The sequence below is a fragment of the Myotis yumanensis genome, unplaced genomic scaffold (genome assembly GCF_028538775.1).
Source record: "Myotis yumanensis isolate MYYU_CA2020_CCGP unplaced genomic scaffold, mMyoYum1.0.hap1 SCAF_2, whole genome shotgun sequence".
NCBI lineage: Eukaryota > Metazoa > Chordata > Mammalia > Chiroptera > Vespertilionidae > Myotis > Myotis yumanensis.
Window position 1 is genome coordinate 162,648,157 of NW_027223753.1, and position 17,942 is coordinate 162,666,098.

The window sequence follows — 17,942 nt, forward strand, 5'->3', positions numbered from 1 at the left end:
TCTCTCATCGATGTTTCTGACTCTCTATCTCTCTCCCTTCCTCTCTGTGGGAAATCAATAAAATATATATATATATATTAAAAAAAAGGTAATTTATATTGTTGTACATGCTTCATTAATCATAAAGCAATCATTTAAAATAAGACTGTATTCATTTATACTACACAAATGAAATTTCTAAGAATTTTAAAAACTATATAGATTTAATTAATTAATCAAATATTTGTTAAGCATCTAGTATCTAGCATTATACGCCTTGATGTACTTTAAAAAATTAAGTAGCATAAACTGGAAACATTATTTCATTTAACTGACAAAATTACTACTAAACCAGAGTTAACCCAAATTTCATAACTCAGAGTAATACATCCAATGTTTAACACAGGGGAATAGTTAAGTAAACTAAATTACATCTATCCCCTTAAAAGAATATAATGCAGTCAATAAAACTTACATTACCAAAAGTATATCACATATTGAAAAATTTAAAATACAAACATATAGTTTCTAATAATGGGGTGAAACAAACAAAAACTAAAAAGAAAAATAGAAAAAATGGTGGGGAGTATACTAATACATTAACAGTGGAAGTTTCTGGTTGATAAAACAATGCATAATTTTTGTTTCATCTTTCAATTATATGGCAGCTTATAAGTTCTTTATAATATGTGCGTGTTGCTCTGTAATAGAAGAAAACTTCTATCGGACTTGTTAGAATTCCAAGGTAACAGTTCATGTTCATAACTCACAACTTAGGATTTTCTGTCACTTTAGAATGCTGTTTCTCTTACCTCTCCCATCCCTAAGCTAATTGGTTTTTGTAGCTTTTCCGTGTCTTTCCCAGACCTTTTAATATCAGAAGTAATAGTCCATTTATATGTTCTCCCACAGTACTTTGTTCCCATTTAAGTTGCACTTTATATATTATAGTTCACGTATTTACATATTGTCCCCAAGTGCACTATTAGTTCCTTAAGGGGACTACACCTAGCTTATTGGCCTCTATAATACTGTCCTGACCTATACCTACAACTGACATTAAAAATAGCTTTTAGCTTCAAATATTGAATTTAGGCACATGTGAGGATGGGATCTATACCTGACTATGGTAAACTTTCCTGAGCAGAGACTCAGTATCTTTCTAAAATACCTTTCTTTCACAAGTAAGTGGAGTAAGCTGAATAAGAGAACAATGAGTTGTTGTGAAATATTAAGTTACTACTATTAATAAAGTATGATGGGATAGGGGGATTACAGAGATGTTGTTAAAGGTACGAACTTGCAACTAGAAGATGAACAAGTTCCAGAGATTTAATGTACGGCATACTGATTATGGTCAACAATACTGCATTATATATGTCAAAGTTGCTAAGAGACTAGATCCTAAATGTTCTCACCACAAAAAGAAATGAGAATTATGTGACACGACTGAGGTGTTAGCTAATGGTCTGGTGCAGTGGTTCCCAACATGGAGCACATTTCCCATAGGGGGGCAATTTGATATTCAAGGAGGGCAATTCGAGAATGAGTTACTAACAGTGAATTTTTTGGATTTCTTATGGTTCTAGGGGCCTCACTTACAGTATATAAATATAAATTGTGACATATTTATGCATTTCAGTCCTCTATTATGTTTTGAAACTTTATTTGCTATTTTTTCATATCACTTCATATTATTATTATTTTTTAAACTATTTCTTAGTGATTTCTTCTTCAGTACTTCAACTGTCCTTTCGTTCTTTTATTTTTCTCTTTTATGGATGCCAAGTTCTTTGAAAGCTTGTTTGACCAGGTTAATGGCCTTTTAGGCTTCCTCCATGGGAATAGGAGTTCACTTTTGGAACAATAAGAATTATATGTCATGGGCGGGGAAGGGAGGAGAGAAGGGCATCAGGATTTTAGAGATGCTTAGGTGGCCAAAAAAAGGTTGGGGACCACTGATTTGTTGGTAATCATATATATGTACCTATATGTTGCAATATTTATGTAACAAATGAACAGGTATACCTTAAACTCAGACAATGTTTCATATCAATTATATCTCAATTTAAAAAATGAGTTCATTTATCTCATTTAGTAGAAAAATGCATTTTTTGTTCTCTCATGCAATAACAGTCTTTTTTCTAGTAAATGAATTTTAACAAATAGGTGCTCTCAAATACTAGATGTATACCTCATTTTTCAAACTAAAAGGCGACTTAAAGACTTTAATATATATCAGTGATGGCGAGCCTATGACACGCGAACTCATTTTTTTGGTTGATTTTTCTTTGTTAAATGGCATTTAAATATATAAAATAAATATCAAAAATATAAGTCTTTGTTTTACTATGGTTGCAAATATCAAAAAATTTCTATATGTGACATGGCATCAGAGTTAAGTTAGGGTTTTTCAAAATGCTGACACGCCGAGCTCAAAAGGTTCACCATCACTGATATATATCTCAATATGGAAACAATGAATAGTGGACTGAACCAAAACTCAAGAAATAATTCCAGTGTTTCTACTTTGGTCAACTGGATGAATAGTGATATCACCAATTTTAACACAAATACAGGAGATATGGGTTTTTAGTTCAGTTTTTGATATGTTGAGTTTGAGGTCTCTAAAGAGAGATTAATTATTAGACATTAAACCCCAAATCACTTTAGATTGAAAAAAGGGCACAATAAAAGACTTTCTATAACATTAGAGTGATCATTAAAAGAGGCTCGTTGGTTCTCTATTTTTTGTTTTTAATTAAGATTTTCTGAAGTGAGTATTACAACAAACGCAGTCCTTTCCAGGTTTTGGACCTTAATGTTAAGTCCTACCTTTAATCTATAACTTACCTGGAGGCAATGAGCCCTTCTGATGTGATGCATGCTGCAACTGGAGAATATGAAAGCAGTCATTTAAGCAGTTCATAGTTGCCATGGAAGTAGCTTTGAGCATTAAGAGATCCTGGTCCAAGGAACTAAGATGGCCGGAAGCAGGAAGGCATTCAATTCGTCTAATCAAGTCTCTTTGTTGTCCTTCAGCATGAGACATCATCTAAGGAAAACAACAGTTCTGTGTGTCCCACTCATGATTTCTGTAAATACTATAATACAGTTGCCATTTTAATGACAATATTCGGCTTTCTAGGCACTTTTAGGATATATTAAACTTAGAAACCTATTTTAAGTTTGTTTGGCTAGTCTCAATTAATGAGCATTTAATAATGGTTATCAACTGAGCAAAAGATGGTAACCTTTGGCCCAGCTGACGTGGCTCAGTGGTTGAGCATCAACCTATGAATTCAGTGGTTGAGGGTCAACCTATGAAACAGGAGGTCATGGCTTGATTCCAGTCAAGGGCACATGTCTGGGTTGCAGGCTCCATCCCCGTGTGGGGTGTGCAGGAGGCAGCTGATCAATGATTCTCTCTCATGATTAATGTTTCTACCTCTCTCTCCCTCTCCCTTCCTCTCTGAAAACAATAAAAAAATGTATTTTTTAAAAAGATGGTGACCTTTGGTAGCTGCTTCTTTTCATATTTATATAAATGACTTACAAACAGGGGGTGGGCAAAAGTAGGTTTAGCATGCCAAGAAATTGATAACAATAAAAAATTGTGCTAAAATGAGTATAGCAAGTAAACTACAAGAATGTGTAAATAATGAAGGCCAGCAATTTGAGCACTTATAAGACTGTACTTAAGTGCACTGTGCCACTGTGATTTTTTTTGAGTTAATAAAGCGATTGTAATAGTTATAATCTGCATATCTTTTTCCATCCAAACAACTGTAAAGCTACATTTGCCAACCCCTGTATATGTAGCCTATTCAGGTTTAACACTAAAGATCAATGACTGTAGAAGATAGTACCTGTTCTTTCTATATCCTGATAAAAATTCACCTCAAGGAGTTTCAAAGCAGTTTATCTCCAGACCCTATGCTCAGACTCTCTGACACCTGGGGGCATGCACGATAACCCAACCTTATCTTCCTTATACATTCCTTCCATTTGATGTAAAACTATTAATCACTGAACTGTACACAACCTAACTGAAACTTCTAAAGCATCAGATGTGCTTTTCACTTAGTTCTCTGCCTATATAAGTACCCCCCACTTTTCCAAAGTTAGAGCACTGTTTTAAGGTTTCTTGGAGGTCTGCTCTCAGACCATAGTCTTCAGATAAACACAAATAAAATTATTTCTAATATTTTCAGGTTCAGGTTCTTTTTGTTGACAGAGTCCTGTCCACTTTTTCTAGTAGAGCCAATGGAATAACAATGATAGGTAAGTAACCCAATTTTTAAAAATGAAACAGAATTTACTATGCTTACTTACTTTCTTGATTGTGATCAGAAGGTTCTTTGATTACCCATCCTTTGGACACTATTTTAATTCACATAAAAATTTTATAGTGGAGAAATTCTTTTTACTTTCAGAGGCTAGCTGATCCAAGTAATTTTTTATTTTTTAAAATATATTTTTATTGATTTCAGAAAGAGGAAGGGGGAAGGGAGAGAGAAAGATAGAAACATCAATAAGAGAGACTCATTAATTGGCTGCCTCCAGTACACCTCCTACTGGGAGCATGTACCCTGACCAGGAATTGAACCATGACTTCCTGGTGCATGGATCAATGCTCAACCACTGAGTCATACCAACAGGGCTCCAGATATATATATATATATATATATATATATATATATATATATATATTTATTTATTTTTAAATCCTCACCCGAGGATATTTTTTCATTGATTTTTAGAGAGAGAGAAAGACAGAGAGAAACATCAATGTGAGAAAAACAAATCAACTGGTTGCCTCCTGAACAAATCCTGACCAGGACCCAAGCCAGGGAGGAGCCTGCAATCGAGGTATGTGCCCTTGGCCAGAATCAAACCTGGGACCCTTCAGTCCACAGGCTGACACTCTATCCACTGAGCCAAACCGGCTAAGCCAAGATAATTTTATAATTTTTAATATAGTACATCAGAGGGCTAGTGAAAGAGACGTAAATTATCCTACCATGCAAATCAAGTGTGTCACACATGAAATAGTCCCTGAAAACATGTCATAGTACTGGATCAAACTTTTTAAAAATATATATATATTTTTTATTGATTTTAGAGAGGAAGGGGGAGGGAGAGATAGACAGAAACATCAATGAGAGAGAATCACTGATCAGCTGCACGCCCCCTACTGGGGATCGAGCCCATAACCGGACACGTGCCCTTGACCGGAATCGAACCTGGGACCCTTCAGTTCGCAGACTGATGCTCTATCTACTAAGCCAAACCAGCTAGGGCAAACTTCTTCTTCTTTTTTTTTTTTTTTTAATGGAAGCTACCAGAAAAAAAAGCTCACTCTTACCAGAAAAAAGTTTTTTAATGAAAGTATCTATACATATGCATTTATATGGGTGCTTTGTGTGTGTATAATTGTATTTGTATATAAACTATGGAACTAACTTTCAATAATCCAACCTTATGAATTAAGTACGACCACTTGGAAAAACAGCTGGCAATATCTACTAGAGTTAATTTTATAGAGTTAAATAAATGGAATCCATTATTGAATAATTATACCCTTAGATATACATATATATATGTTCATCAATTCAAGTGTCCATCAACATTGGAATAAATAAAATTAAAATATACTCATACATTAAATACTGTACATCAAAGAAAAGAATTGCTACACTCAACATCATAAATCTCAAGCATAATGTTGATTAAAAAGAAGCCATACCCAAAGGAATACACACTATTTAATTCCAGTTTTAGAAATTTCAAAAATACGCAAAATAAACCCATAGTGTTAGAAGTCAGTGTAGTAAGGAAGGGTATAGTGATGGAGAGGTATGAAAGGGTCTTCTAAGGTACTAGTAATATTTTTTTAAATGGAAGCTTATATTGCAGTTTTTCTTTTTAAATATGTTTTTATTGATATTTTTAGAGAGAGAGGAGGGAGAGGGATAGAGAGAAACATAGATGAGAAAGGAACATCATCCATCGGCTGCCTCCTGTATGCCCCCTACTGAGGATCGAGCCAGCAACCCACTTGCCCTGACCAAAAATTAAACCAGCTACTTCTTGGGTCGACGCTTACCTGCTGAGCCACACCAGGTGGGCAATATTTCATTTCTTAATCCAGGATGTGATTACATGCAAATTACATCAAGATGTACACTTATGCCCTAGCTGGTTTGGCTCAGTGGATAGAATGTTGGCCTGCGGACTGAAGGGTCCTCGGTTTGATTCCAGTCAAGGGCACATGCCCGGGTTGTTGGCTCGATCCCCAGTAGGGGGCATAAAGGAGGCACCTGATCAATGATTCTCTCTCATCATTGATGTTTCTTTTTAATATATATTTTATTGATTTTTTACAGAGAGGAAGGGAGAGGATAGAGAGCTAGAAACATCGATGAGGAAGAAACATCAATCAGCTGCCTCCTGCACACCCCCCACCAGGGATGTGCCCACAACCAAAGTACATGCCCTTGACCAGAATCGAACCTGGACCCTTCCGTCCGCAGGCTGACGCTCTATCCACCGAGCCAAAACGATTAGGGCTCATCATTGATGTTTCTATCTCTCTCCCTCTCCCTTCCTCTCTGAAATCCATTTAAAAATCTATTTATTTATTTATTTAATATATTTTTATTGATTTCAGAGAGTAAGGGGGAGAGAGAGAAAGAGAGAAACATCAATGATGAGAATCATTAATCGGCTGCACCGAGCCCTGCAACCTGGGAATGTGCCCTTGACCAGAATCGAACCTGGGAGCTGTCAGTCCCCAGGCTGATGCTCTATCCACTGAGCAAAACCGATTAGGGCTCATCACTGATGTTTCTATCTCTCTCACTCTCCCTTCCTCTCTGAAATCAATAAAAAAATATTAAAAAAAAAAGATGTACACTTATAATTTATGTACTTTTCTATATTATAAGCTAATAAAAGTTTATAAAGGAAAAATAGTAAGTAGGATATTCGCAACATAATCAATTATCACAATATAACGCTTCAGAGAAAAAATGTTTCTTTGTGCAAATGGCCACCCAAAGCCACCTTCTAGTGCTGATGTCAGAAGTAAAGAGGCCTAAGAAAGTGATATTCTTGGCTAGAAAAAAATTAACTTTAAAATATAATTAGAGCCGTAACCGGTTTGGCTCAGTGGATAGAGTGTCGGCCTGCGGACTGAAAGGTCCCAGGTTCGATTCCGGTCAAGGGCATGTACCTTGGTTTCGGGCACATCCCCAGTAGGAGGTGTGCAGGAGGCGGCTGGTCGATGTTTCTCTCTCATCGATGTTTCTAACTCTCTATCCCTCTCCCTTCCTCTCTGTATATATTAAAATATAATTAGAGCACAAATGCTAAAATTTGGTAATGGCTCTTTCCAAAGCAAACAAATGAGTTGATCATATATTTACAAAGAATTCAAAAACTGATTTGTAAAGCTATTTTGGTAATTATTCCTATGAAACCAGTTCCTCAAGAAAGAAAATTTCAGGAAAGCTGAAAATTTGGTTAATTGTGTTTTGAAACCAGTTATGGTGAATATGGTGATAATAGAGTTACAGGCGAGTGAGAAGCTAGGAAAATTCCAGGGCAGGAGGAATAGGGAAACTGAGACAAGAAAATTAAACAAGGCCAAACATGCAGCCAGCTTGATTAAAAAACCTTATCTTGAGAACAAATGGTTAACCAAAGAATGCAGGAAAGAAGGGGGCGTTTTAATGCTTCTTCTCCCTCTTCTCCAGAGAATACATAGCATTCATCACCCTGAACTGCTAAGGCAGGAGGGGGAAGGAGGAGAGAAAAGGAAGTTTTCATCTCACTGTTTAAACAAAAAAGCAGCAGTCTCGGGACCTGTTAAAGATAAAATCACCAGATGCTTTTCATAAATTCTTGAAAAGCTATAAAGTAAAAGGAAGACCTTGAGAGTTAATCTGTCCCCAAGATATCCAGCAGAGGAATTCGGAAACCTATAGACAGAAGGATATATAACCTCCTGAATCCCCACCAGACTGGCCTCTTGGGCTAGCCGAGAAACCTATCTGCAATCTAGGCCAGATGTAGTCTAATAGATTTGTTTCCCTTGCTTCTTTAATAAAATCACTTGGTTTACTTTTTAATAAATTGCTTTGCCACAATGCAGAGTCACTTGTTTGAATTCCTTCCTATGAGACTGACAAGAACTGAGGAGGGGACAGCTCTCTCCCTTCACCTCAGGCGGCTGTCCAACAACACTTTTTCTGGTGTTTCTGGTGCCTGTAACAGTAACACATCACTTAGGAGGCATCTAGTTGGCCTGAAAACCAAATTAGAATCATGATCTTATCACTTGCATTTTAACTGTCTGACTTTGTTACTAGACTGGTCATTTTAGCTACTCCTAGGGCATACGATAGCACCAGCATGAAGCATGCACTGAATGGAGTGATTTGATAAATAGCACTAACACTAAAAAATAAATACTAACATAAGTCATTTTAGTTCTTTAAAATGCTTTAGGAATAAGTTCATGTTCAAGCACAATGACTATTCTCAGTTGCTTTTGCCAGCTGCTACCTAATCTATTGCTAGACTTATCCATGAACTTTGGTTAAAATGTTTCCTGCCCAGCTGGCGTGGCTCAGTGGTTGAGTGTCCACCTGTGAACTGGGAGGTCACCGTTCGATTCCCAGTCAGGGCATATGCCTGGGTTGTGGTGTGTAGGAGGCAGCTGACAAATGATTCTCTCTCACTATTGATGCTTCTATCTCTTCTCTCTTTCTCTCTTCCTCTCTGACGTCAATAAAAATATGTTTAGGGAAAAAAAAAGTTTCTTTCAAACTAGGTGTGAGTTATAGCTTTGCATTACATCCTCCTATAACTGGATCACTCTAGAAACTCAAAGTATGAACTAGCTGTTTTTTCCACAGATTACCATTTTGACATGAATGGGTGTGTGATATAATAAGAAATATATGTTCGGTTTGTGCCACCCACTCCTTCCTGGCACACAGAAACTAAACCTGGGTAATTTCCTAAATGTTTAGAGCATAGGGGTATCTTTTGTTATATCTGGTTTTGTTCCTGAAATAGTTTCAGAACATAAAGGTGAAATGGGTGCCTTGTTATTCATTACAAACCTATTCAACAGACTAGAATTTATGGCAATGAGGTGAATTTTGGTGAGTCCCACTCTACCTAGGTGCTGGTTGCCAGATAACACTGTGATTAGAGGTTGACATTTTTCAGCCCACACCCCACTTTCTCAGGAAGGGAGGAGCAGGAGTGAGAAGTTAAATTAATCACCAATGGCCAATGATTTAGTCAATCATGACTACATAATGAAGCCTCCATAAGAACCCAAAAGGAAGAGGTTAGGAGAGCTTCTTGTTGATGAACACTTGAAGGTACTGGGAGGGTGGTATGACCAGAGAGAGCATTCATACTCCATACCCCTTACCCCATATCTTGCCCTATACATTTCTTCCATTTGGCTGTTCCTGAGTTATACTCTTTTATAATACACTGATAAAATCTGATATAATAAAAGGCTAATATGCAAATTGACCGAATGACAGAATGACCAATCACTATGATACACACTGACCACCAGGGAGTAAACGCTCAATGCAGAAGCTGCCCCCTGGTGGTCTGTGTGCTCCCCACAGGGGGAGCGCTGCTCAGCCAGAAGCCCTGAGCCAGGCTCACAGCTGGCGAGCGCAGTGGCAGTGGCAGGAGCCTCTCCCGCCTCCACAGCAGTGCTAAGGATGTCCAACTGCCAGCTTAGGCCCAAGGGCACAGACCAGGCTGAGGGGACAACCCCTCCCCCTCCCGAGTGCATGAACTGTTCGTGCACCAGGCCTCTAGTAGTAAATAAACTGTTTGCTGAATTTTATGAGCTGTTCTAGCAAATAATACCTGAGGAAACCTCAGCTGGTTGTCAGAGGCATAGGTGACAACCTGGATTTGTGACTGGCATCTGAAGAGGGGACAGTCTTGTGGGATCTGACACTATTTCAGGTAGATAGTGTCAGAACTGAATTACATTGTAGAATACCCAGCTAGTGTCCACAGACAATTAGAGAACTGCTTAGTGTGGGGGAACCCCACACACATTTGGTGACCAAAGTACAGAAGTGTAGAGTGCTGTAGTAGAGTAGAGGAGAAGCACAGGAGTGTCTTTCCTTTATGGAATGACTGTTAGAATCTACACATATTCAGACCTGGTGGTTTGTGTTAAATTTAAAAAAATGAGCATGAAACTCGCTTCAAGAAAAACTGACAGTATTTGTTGCCAATTATAATTAGAATAATAAATTTCTAATTTCAGGGGCTCATTTTAATCTGAGCTTTAAAATGAAAATTCGAATTTTGGAAAACCTATCTCTCACTGTAAGCATGACAGCTTCCCAATACTGAAAGCTTTATCTGATGAGATTGGTGCAGATGTTAATGAACATGAATTTTTGATATTATACAATGATAAAATAGATCAACATTTGCAAGACCTGCATGCTTTCCAAATGACTGATGTATAATACTATTACAAAATTATGCATAGTTCAGGATCCATTTCAAGTGCAAAACATACCAACAAACTGTCATATAACAGAGTATGAGAAGTTCAGTGACATACATTATATTCCACACTGCATCTAACATTTAAGAGACCACCACTGTCAAATTTCCATGCACTGCTAAAGAATAGCCACAATTAACTTAAAAGGCTATTAAAGTATTTCTTTAATTTCCAATCACATGATCTGTGTGAGGCCACATACATAGATATCTAAAAGCTCTATCAAATTTAACTCAGCAAACAATACCTGGAATATTTAGAACCTAACAACTTCATCCTTTATTATCTAGAACTAGAGGCCCAGTGCACGAATTCATGGATGGGTGGGGTCCGGCTGGCTGGGGGGAGGGGCCGTGGGTGGTTGGCCGGCCAGCCCTGCCCCCTGATCGAACCCCCAGTCAAACTCCCAGTCGAGAGGACAATTTGCATATTAGCCTTTTATTATATAGGATTATTTGGCACTCGGTTTGAAAAAGAAAGAGGCAAATGTTGAGATAAGGCAACATCAAGGACTGAACTATTTTTGTGTATACTTGAAATTTTCTCTCTATATATATTTACATATACATATATATCTTAAAAGAGTCACTTGTGTCTGGCCAGTTTGGGTCAATGGTTAGAGCGTCAGCCCAGAGACAAAAGGGTCATGGGTTTGATTGCCATTTAGGTGCATGTACCTGGGTTGCAGGTTCAATCCCCAGCCCAGTCAGGCAGCGAGTGGGAGGAAACCAATTGACATGTCTCTCTCACTTGTGTCTCTCTCACTTCGATGTTTATCTCCCTCTCTTCCACGCTCTCTAAAAAAAAATCAATGAAAAAATACCCTCAGGTAAGGATTAAAAACAAACAAACAAACAAACAAACAAACAAATAAAGGAGTCACTTGTTTGGCCATATAGTCTTCCCACTAGACTTAAATTTTACATTAAAGGAGTCTGTACCTTTACTTGAGAAATAAAAGACTTTTGAAAAATGAGAGTTTAGCTATTACATAGTTGACAGACTTGAGGAAACTTTAGACACCATATATAATCAGGAAATGTTTTGTTTTTTAAAAAATTTCAATCACAGTCCACCTTCAATATCATTCTGCACCAGTTTCAGACTTATAGCATGATGGCCAGACAACCACACACTCCACAAAGTGGACACCCCTCATACTTCAAGCACCTACCCCAGCCCCACATACAGCCATCATAACACTGCTGACTATATTCCCCATGCTGCAGTCCACATTCCTGGGACTATTCTGTAACTATCAATCTGTACTTCTCAATCCCTTCAATTTTTCACCCAGCCCCCCAACTCCCTTCCCTAATCAGGGAATTGTTAAGACTTAAAAATTATCTCAGCATACTAGATGGGAAACATTGAAGGCCCAGAAGACACAAACAGAATTTTAAACAATTTTAGTGATAAAACCAAGTAGGTAAGATTATTTTGTGCATTTTAACTTGACTTCAATTCATACTTACTTCTCTGACTTCTACAAGATGGTCTGGAGGTAAGTGAGCTCTTTTGCTCACTGATTGTAGTTTGGAATGTCCAACATTAAAAAAAGAAATGGCATTTTGACTTGGCCTCCTTTGGGATATAGGAGAATTACCACTAGATGCAAGTGAGAAGCTCCGTGATTTCAGAGGAGGGTTATTCTATTAGACAAACAAAGAAAATCATTCCTTTTAAAAACAATTTAGGCTCTCTACCCTGAACCTATGAGTTTTAAAAATTAAATTAATCTCAGAATTGACTATAAGAACATTTCTGAAAATGATAAATTTTAAGGCACACAAAGTATAAGCATTTCACATACCCATAGTAAACTAATGTATTTAGAAACTTAATTCCTGGTGTGCTATCAAGAACGCTTTTTCACATTTTATAAATATTAGAATAATAACTTTCTAATTTCAGATTTTTAAACATCATGATTGAAGCAAAAAATATACTTAGCAATATTCAACATAAAATTTCTAAATGTAACATGCAAGTATCTTTGGAACAAACTGGTACTTTCTGATCACTGCCAATGATTGTAATCTTGCAGTATGAGTAAAGTATTTATATCAAATTTCCTACAGACTGTGCAATAGGCCTAAATCACAAACAACTTTTTAAAACTCACTTATGGGGAAAAAACACTAGAGGGAGAAAAAAATTTTTTAAGTGAAACTATCACCTAGGTATAGAATCCTTTATTCTTCCCAGATCCTAGTTTTTAGATATCTCTAAACTCAGATGTCAAGTACTGAGACTCCAAAGATATACAAATGACCCATAAGCATATGAGAAGACTTTCAACATTAGTCATTAGGAAATGAAATAAAAACTACACTGACATTCCATTTCATACCCACTAGGATGGCTATAACAATAAGAAAAAAAAACCCAGATTACAATAACAAGCATTGGCGAGAATGTGTAAAACTGAAGCCCTCATACATTGCTGGTAGGAATGTGAAATGGCTCAGCCTCTTTGGAAAGCAGTTTGGCAATTCCTCAAAAAATTAAATAGAGAACTACCACATGACCCAGTAATTTCACTCTTAAATATATATATACCCTAAGAACTGAGATCATGTGTTCACCCAAACTTAAACACAAATGTTCACTGTAGTATTATTGATAATAGCCACACCAGGAAATGCAAATGTCCATCAACTGAAGGATGCCTAAATAAAACATGGTATAGCCACACAATGGAACATTGTTCACCCATTAAAAAGGAATAAAATGAGATACATGCAATGACACAGATGAACTTCGAGAACATCATGCTGAGTATAAAAAGCCAGATACACACATAAAAAACACACATTGCATGATTCCATTTATATGAATACCCAGAATAGAAAATTCATAGAAATAAAAAATAAATCCATGTTTTCCAGTGGCTAGGAAAGGTGAGAACAAGGAGTGACTGCTAATGGATATAAGTTTTTTGGAGGATGATGAAAATGTTCTAGAATTAGATAGTTGCGATGGTAGCACAATCCTGCAAATATACAATGGAACCTTGGTTCTTGAACTTAATTCATTCTGGAAAGCTGTTTCAGAAGTGATTTGTTCAAAAACCGAATTAATTTTTCCCATCAGAAATAATGTAAATTGAATTAATTCATTCCAGACCCCCAAATGATTCCCTATTTTAACCTTTCTTACAAAATACTGAAATACTGATACAGTACATGTCTAAGATACTGCTTAATCTATAAACAAACACTTCTTTTCTTAAATTTATGAAACCACCCCCTACTATAGCCTTAAATCAAGCATGTCAAACTCTCGGCCCATGCTTGCTTTAAATGAGTCACTTTCAGCACTCATGCAGCATCTTTCATTGCCTCTGAAATGCTGTCACTGGCTAGCTACTTTTTGTATATCCAAGTCAGTAAGTTTTTCTTCCTCTTCAGTTGCCTGTGATCAGTTTTTTTCACACCCATAGCAACATTAGCACTTGATAGCCTCTTTATGTTTTAAAATTGTGCTAATTGTCCATTTTGCTAGCAACAAAAGAAAAAAAAAACCAAACAAAAAATATTCACATCAGGATTTCCTGAGATGTTAAATACCCAAGGTTTAGGAGTAAACTAACTTGCATTCCCTCCTTTGTTTGTGGCATGAGAGATGCCTTTTGTTATGCTGATGTATCGCAAGAAAGGACTGATAGGATCCAGAACTGAAATTTTGTTCAAAGACTGAGACATTTTTTCCAAGAACAACTTGGTCAAGAACCAAACTGTTAGAGCAGTGGTTCTCAACCTTCCTAATGCTGCGACCCTTTAATACAGTTCATGTTGTGGTGACCCCCAATTTCATTGTTACAAATTGAACATAATTAAAGCATAGTGATTAATCACAAAAACAATATGTAATTATATATGTGCTTTCTGATGGTCTTAGGCGACCCCTGTGAAAGGGTCATTCGACCTCCAAAGGGGTCGCGACCCACAGGTTGAGAACCGCTGTGTTAGAGACTAGAGACATCCGGGAGCTGAGGTTTGACTGTACTAAAATACCATGGAATTACACACTTAAAGGAGTATATGAATAGCATCTCAATTTAAAAATGTAAAAAGAAATTTTAAACAATTCTTTCCCCATTTCTGTGCATTAATATTGTACATGAATCCACATACCTTGCCAATAGCTTCAGTGTGATGTTGTGTACATATCTGAAGTCTGCTAACCCAATGCTGTCGCTCTTTAGCATCTGTGGCTGATAAAAACAATCTACAAGTTACTGACTTTTATAATTATTTTTGGAATACAATTGTCTACAGCAGGAAGAAAAGATCACTGAAAACCAGGGACTGGTACTACTCTCCCTAGGGCAAATGTCCCTGACTTCAGGGAAGCAGGAAAGAGACCAAGCATCAGTCTTGTTAGGTAACACAGTAGCTGGATGTGGCTATTTCATGAGGAGGATAAATTACATGCAGCTAGATGGGGATATGACTCCTGAGATACCGTAGAGAGCGTCGGCCTGTGGACGGACCAAAGGGTCCCAGGTTCGATTCCATAACTTGGTTTCAGCTCCTCCCTGGCCCGGGCCCTTGGTCAGGGCTCATGCAGGAGGCAACCAATCGATGTGTTTCTCTCACATCGATGTTTCTCTCTTTCCCTCCCTCTTCCACTCTACCTAAAAATCAATGGAAAAATATCCTCTGGTGACAATAAAAAAAAAAAAAGCTCTTATTTAAAGAAATAAACTTTATTAAGCATTTAATGTGTACTGAATACTTTCAGATCTTCATTATACTTAATGTATATTAATTAGAAAAAAACCATAAACTTCTACATAAATTAAATTTATCTAAACAAATATAACTATTTTATTTTAATGAGAATGAACATTTTAAAAAATCCCAACTATGTACATTACTTCCTGAAAACCACAAAATACAAATTAAATCAAGAAAAGGGGTAAACTACTAACCAATGGCAGACATTTAAAAGTATCATTTAAAGAAACCTGTATTTTTAGATTTTTCAGTAATTAGGGTTTCATCTCCACAAATATTTTAGAAGGTTCAATCTTTAACAGACCTGTTCATTGTCCCATCTAAAAAAATTATTTATTTATTTCATAAATTCTTAAAGCAATTCCAAGGTTTAGAATATTGTAGCTACATCACCAATGACAGTAGTTCTATTTCTAAAACCCAAATGAAAGCAGGGAAGTATACCAACTTCTCAAGGGAAAAAGACGATCACACTATTAATTTTCGTATCTCAATCATACCTCTGAGTTTATACTGTTCCCCACTGGCAGCATTTACAGTGAAGGTGTGGGAGTCTTCATCACTGGGTGATATTACAGCTCCTGCAAGCTGCAAAGTACCTCTGGGTTTTTGATTTCTAGACTGTTCATTCACAAAGTATTCCAATAACCCAGCTTCATTGTTTAAAACAAAAAATCTGTAATGAATTTAAAAAGAAAAGGTCATAATTTTAAAACATTTTCCTTAGTCAAACTAAAGCAAACCAAGTTTTTTTAAAATTATTTTTGAGAGAGAGAGAGAGAAACATCAATGTGAGAGTGAATATCAATCTGCTGCCTCCTACATGCCCCCTACTAGGGGTACAGCCTGCAGCACAGGCATGTGCCCTGACCTGGAATAGAACCAGCAACCTTCGGTGCACAGGATGCTGTTCAGCCAACTGAGCCATAGCAGCCAGGGCAAACAAACCAAGTTTTAACCACTTACACACTTTGGAGTTTTTGCCATTAAAAAAACTAAAATTCAAAAGTATTTCAAGAAGTACTTGTAAACACTAGGTTGAATTTCCTAGCAGTGAAGATTATTGACAAATTGAATGAGTTTTATAAAAGATATAAAACAGCCAGCTGAGAGAGAGGCATTTAATAGGAAAGAAGCATATCAGATACTACAAAAAGGAAACAAAGATATAGTATCCTTTCAGAGGAAGATTTCTCTCCAGAATTCATTAACAGGGAAGGTAAACTGCCCAAGGACAAATGGTAATGAGAATTTGTATTTAAAATTCATTGCAAAAAAATCAAAACATGAGTTTTGAGGTTAACTAAATGCTAAGTAAGAAATGAATCTAGGTTAAAATTTAATCAATAAAATATACAATGAGAATAATGTCAGGGTAGAAAGATTTTGTGACTGTATCATTAAATAGGTCACAACTAAAGATTACTTATCCTGTTTAAAAATGAAAAAGCTGCAACTGGAGATGCAGAAACATAAGAAACTTGAAACTAAATGATGAAATACTGATACACTTTGGAAAAGAATTTGATGTTCTGATTTGCTTCTAGATTAAATACTTTAGGAAATATATTAATTCAGATTCTAATTTAATGAATATAACAGCTGTTTTCTTTAAAAAATACAAAAAGTTCCAATTTCAAAAAATTAACCTTTGGACTTGGAGCAGTTTGGCATTCTATATGTTAATGGGCTCTATAACAGTAAACAATTTGACCCAGTTCAAGGTCCTAGAAGATATTATCTTAACAATGCGGCAACCATATCAAACTGGGAGATAATGGAATCAGCCTTTTATTCAGGAAAAGAAGAAAAAACAACAATAAGAAGCAAGCAAAAGGAGTTGAAAGTAGTGGCCTGAGAAGGGACACGGAAAAGCAAAGAACTATTGTTTTTCTTGTTCATCTTTTAGCATGCTTCTCATTTTAAAAATTATGTTAAAAAGTAAAATAAAGTATGTTCACATATTTTGGTAAAAAGTATAAATTAACAATAAAACAATTAACGCCCTGACCGGTTTGGCTCAGTGGATAGAGTGTTGGCCTGTGGACTGAAGGGTCCCAGGTTCGATTCCGGTCAAGGGCATGTACCTTGGTTGCAGGCACATCCCCAGTGGGGGGTGTGCAGGAGGCAGCTGATTGATGTTTCTCTCATTGATGTTTCTAACTCTCTATCCCTCTCCCTTCCTCTCTGTAAAAAATCAGTAAAAATATATTAAAAAATAAATAAAACAATTAAAAAATATATATAGATAAATTTTAATATTTCTGAAAGTTTTAAAACTTCCATATCATTAATTACTACAGGAGTTAAACACCTTTTCATGTGTTTTATTGACCATCCATAGTTCTACTTACAGTGAACTGCCAGTCAAGTTTTGCCCATTTGTAATAAGGTTATATTATTTCCCCAAAGATTTAAGGGATTATTTGAATTAACATAAGATGGTCACTGACACCATCTTAAATTTCTGAAACATAAGACCTGTCCTAAGTAAAATGCACATATGAATCTGCAATGGTCTGAGTGTGTCCCCCCAAAATTCCTATGATGAAATCCTGACCTCTAAAGCCTTGCCCTTACCGGTTTGGCTCAGTGGATAGAACAGTGGTTCTGAACCTTCCTAATGCCGCGACCCTTTGATACAG

General features: G+C 36.5%; 1 protein-coding gene across 1 annotated transcript in view; it reads right to left on the minus strand.

The window, feature by feature from the left end:
- Positions 1–17,942, minus strand: part of OSBPL11 (oxysterol binding protein like 11) — an 85,837-nt gene that overhangs the window by 37,427 nt on the left and 30,468 nt on the right. The window contains exons 3-6 of the mRNA XM_070406409.1: positions 15,798–15,973; positions 14,692–14,771; positions 12,028–12,204; positions 2,833–3,034 (exon numbers count right to left, since the gene is read on the minus strand). Of these exons, the coding sequence (XP_070262510.1) occupies positions 2,833–3,034; positions 12,028–12,204; positions 14,692–14,771; positions 15,798–15,973 (635 nt within the window). The remainder of the gene's footprint in view (positions 1–2,832; positions 3,035–12,027; positions 12,205–14,691; positions 14,772–15,797; positions 15,974–17,942) is intronic.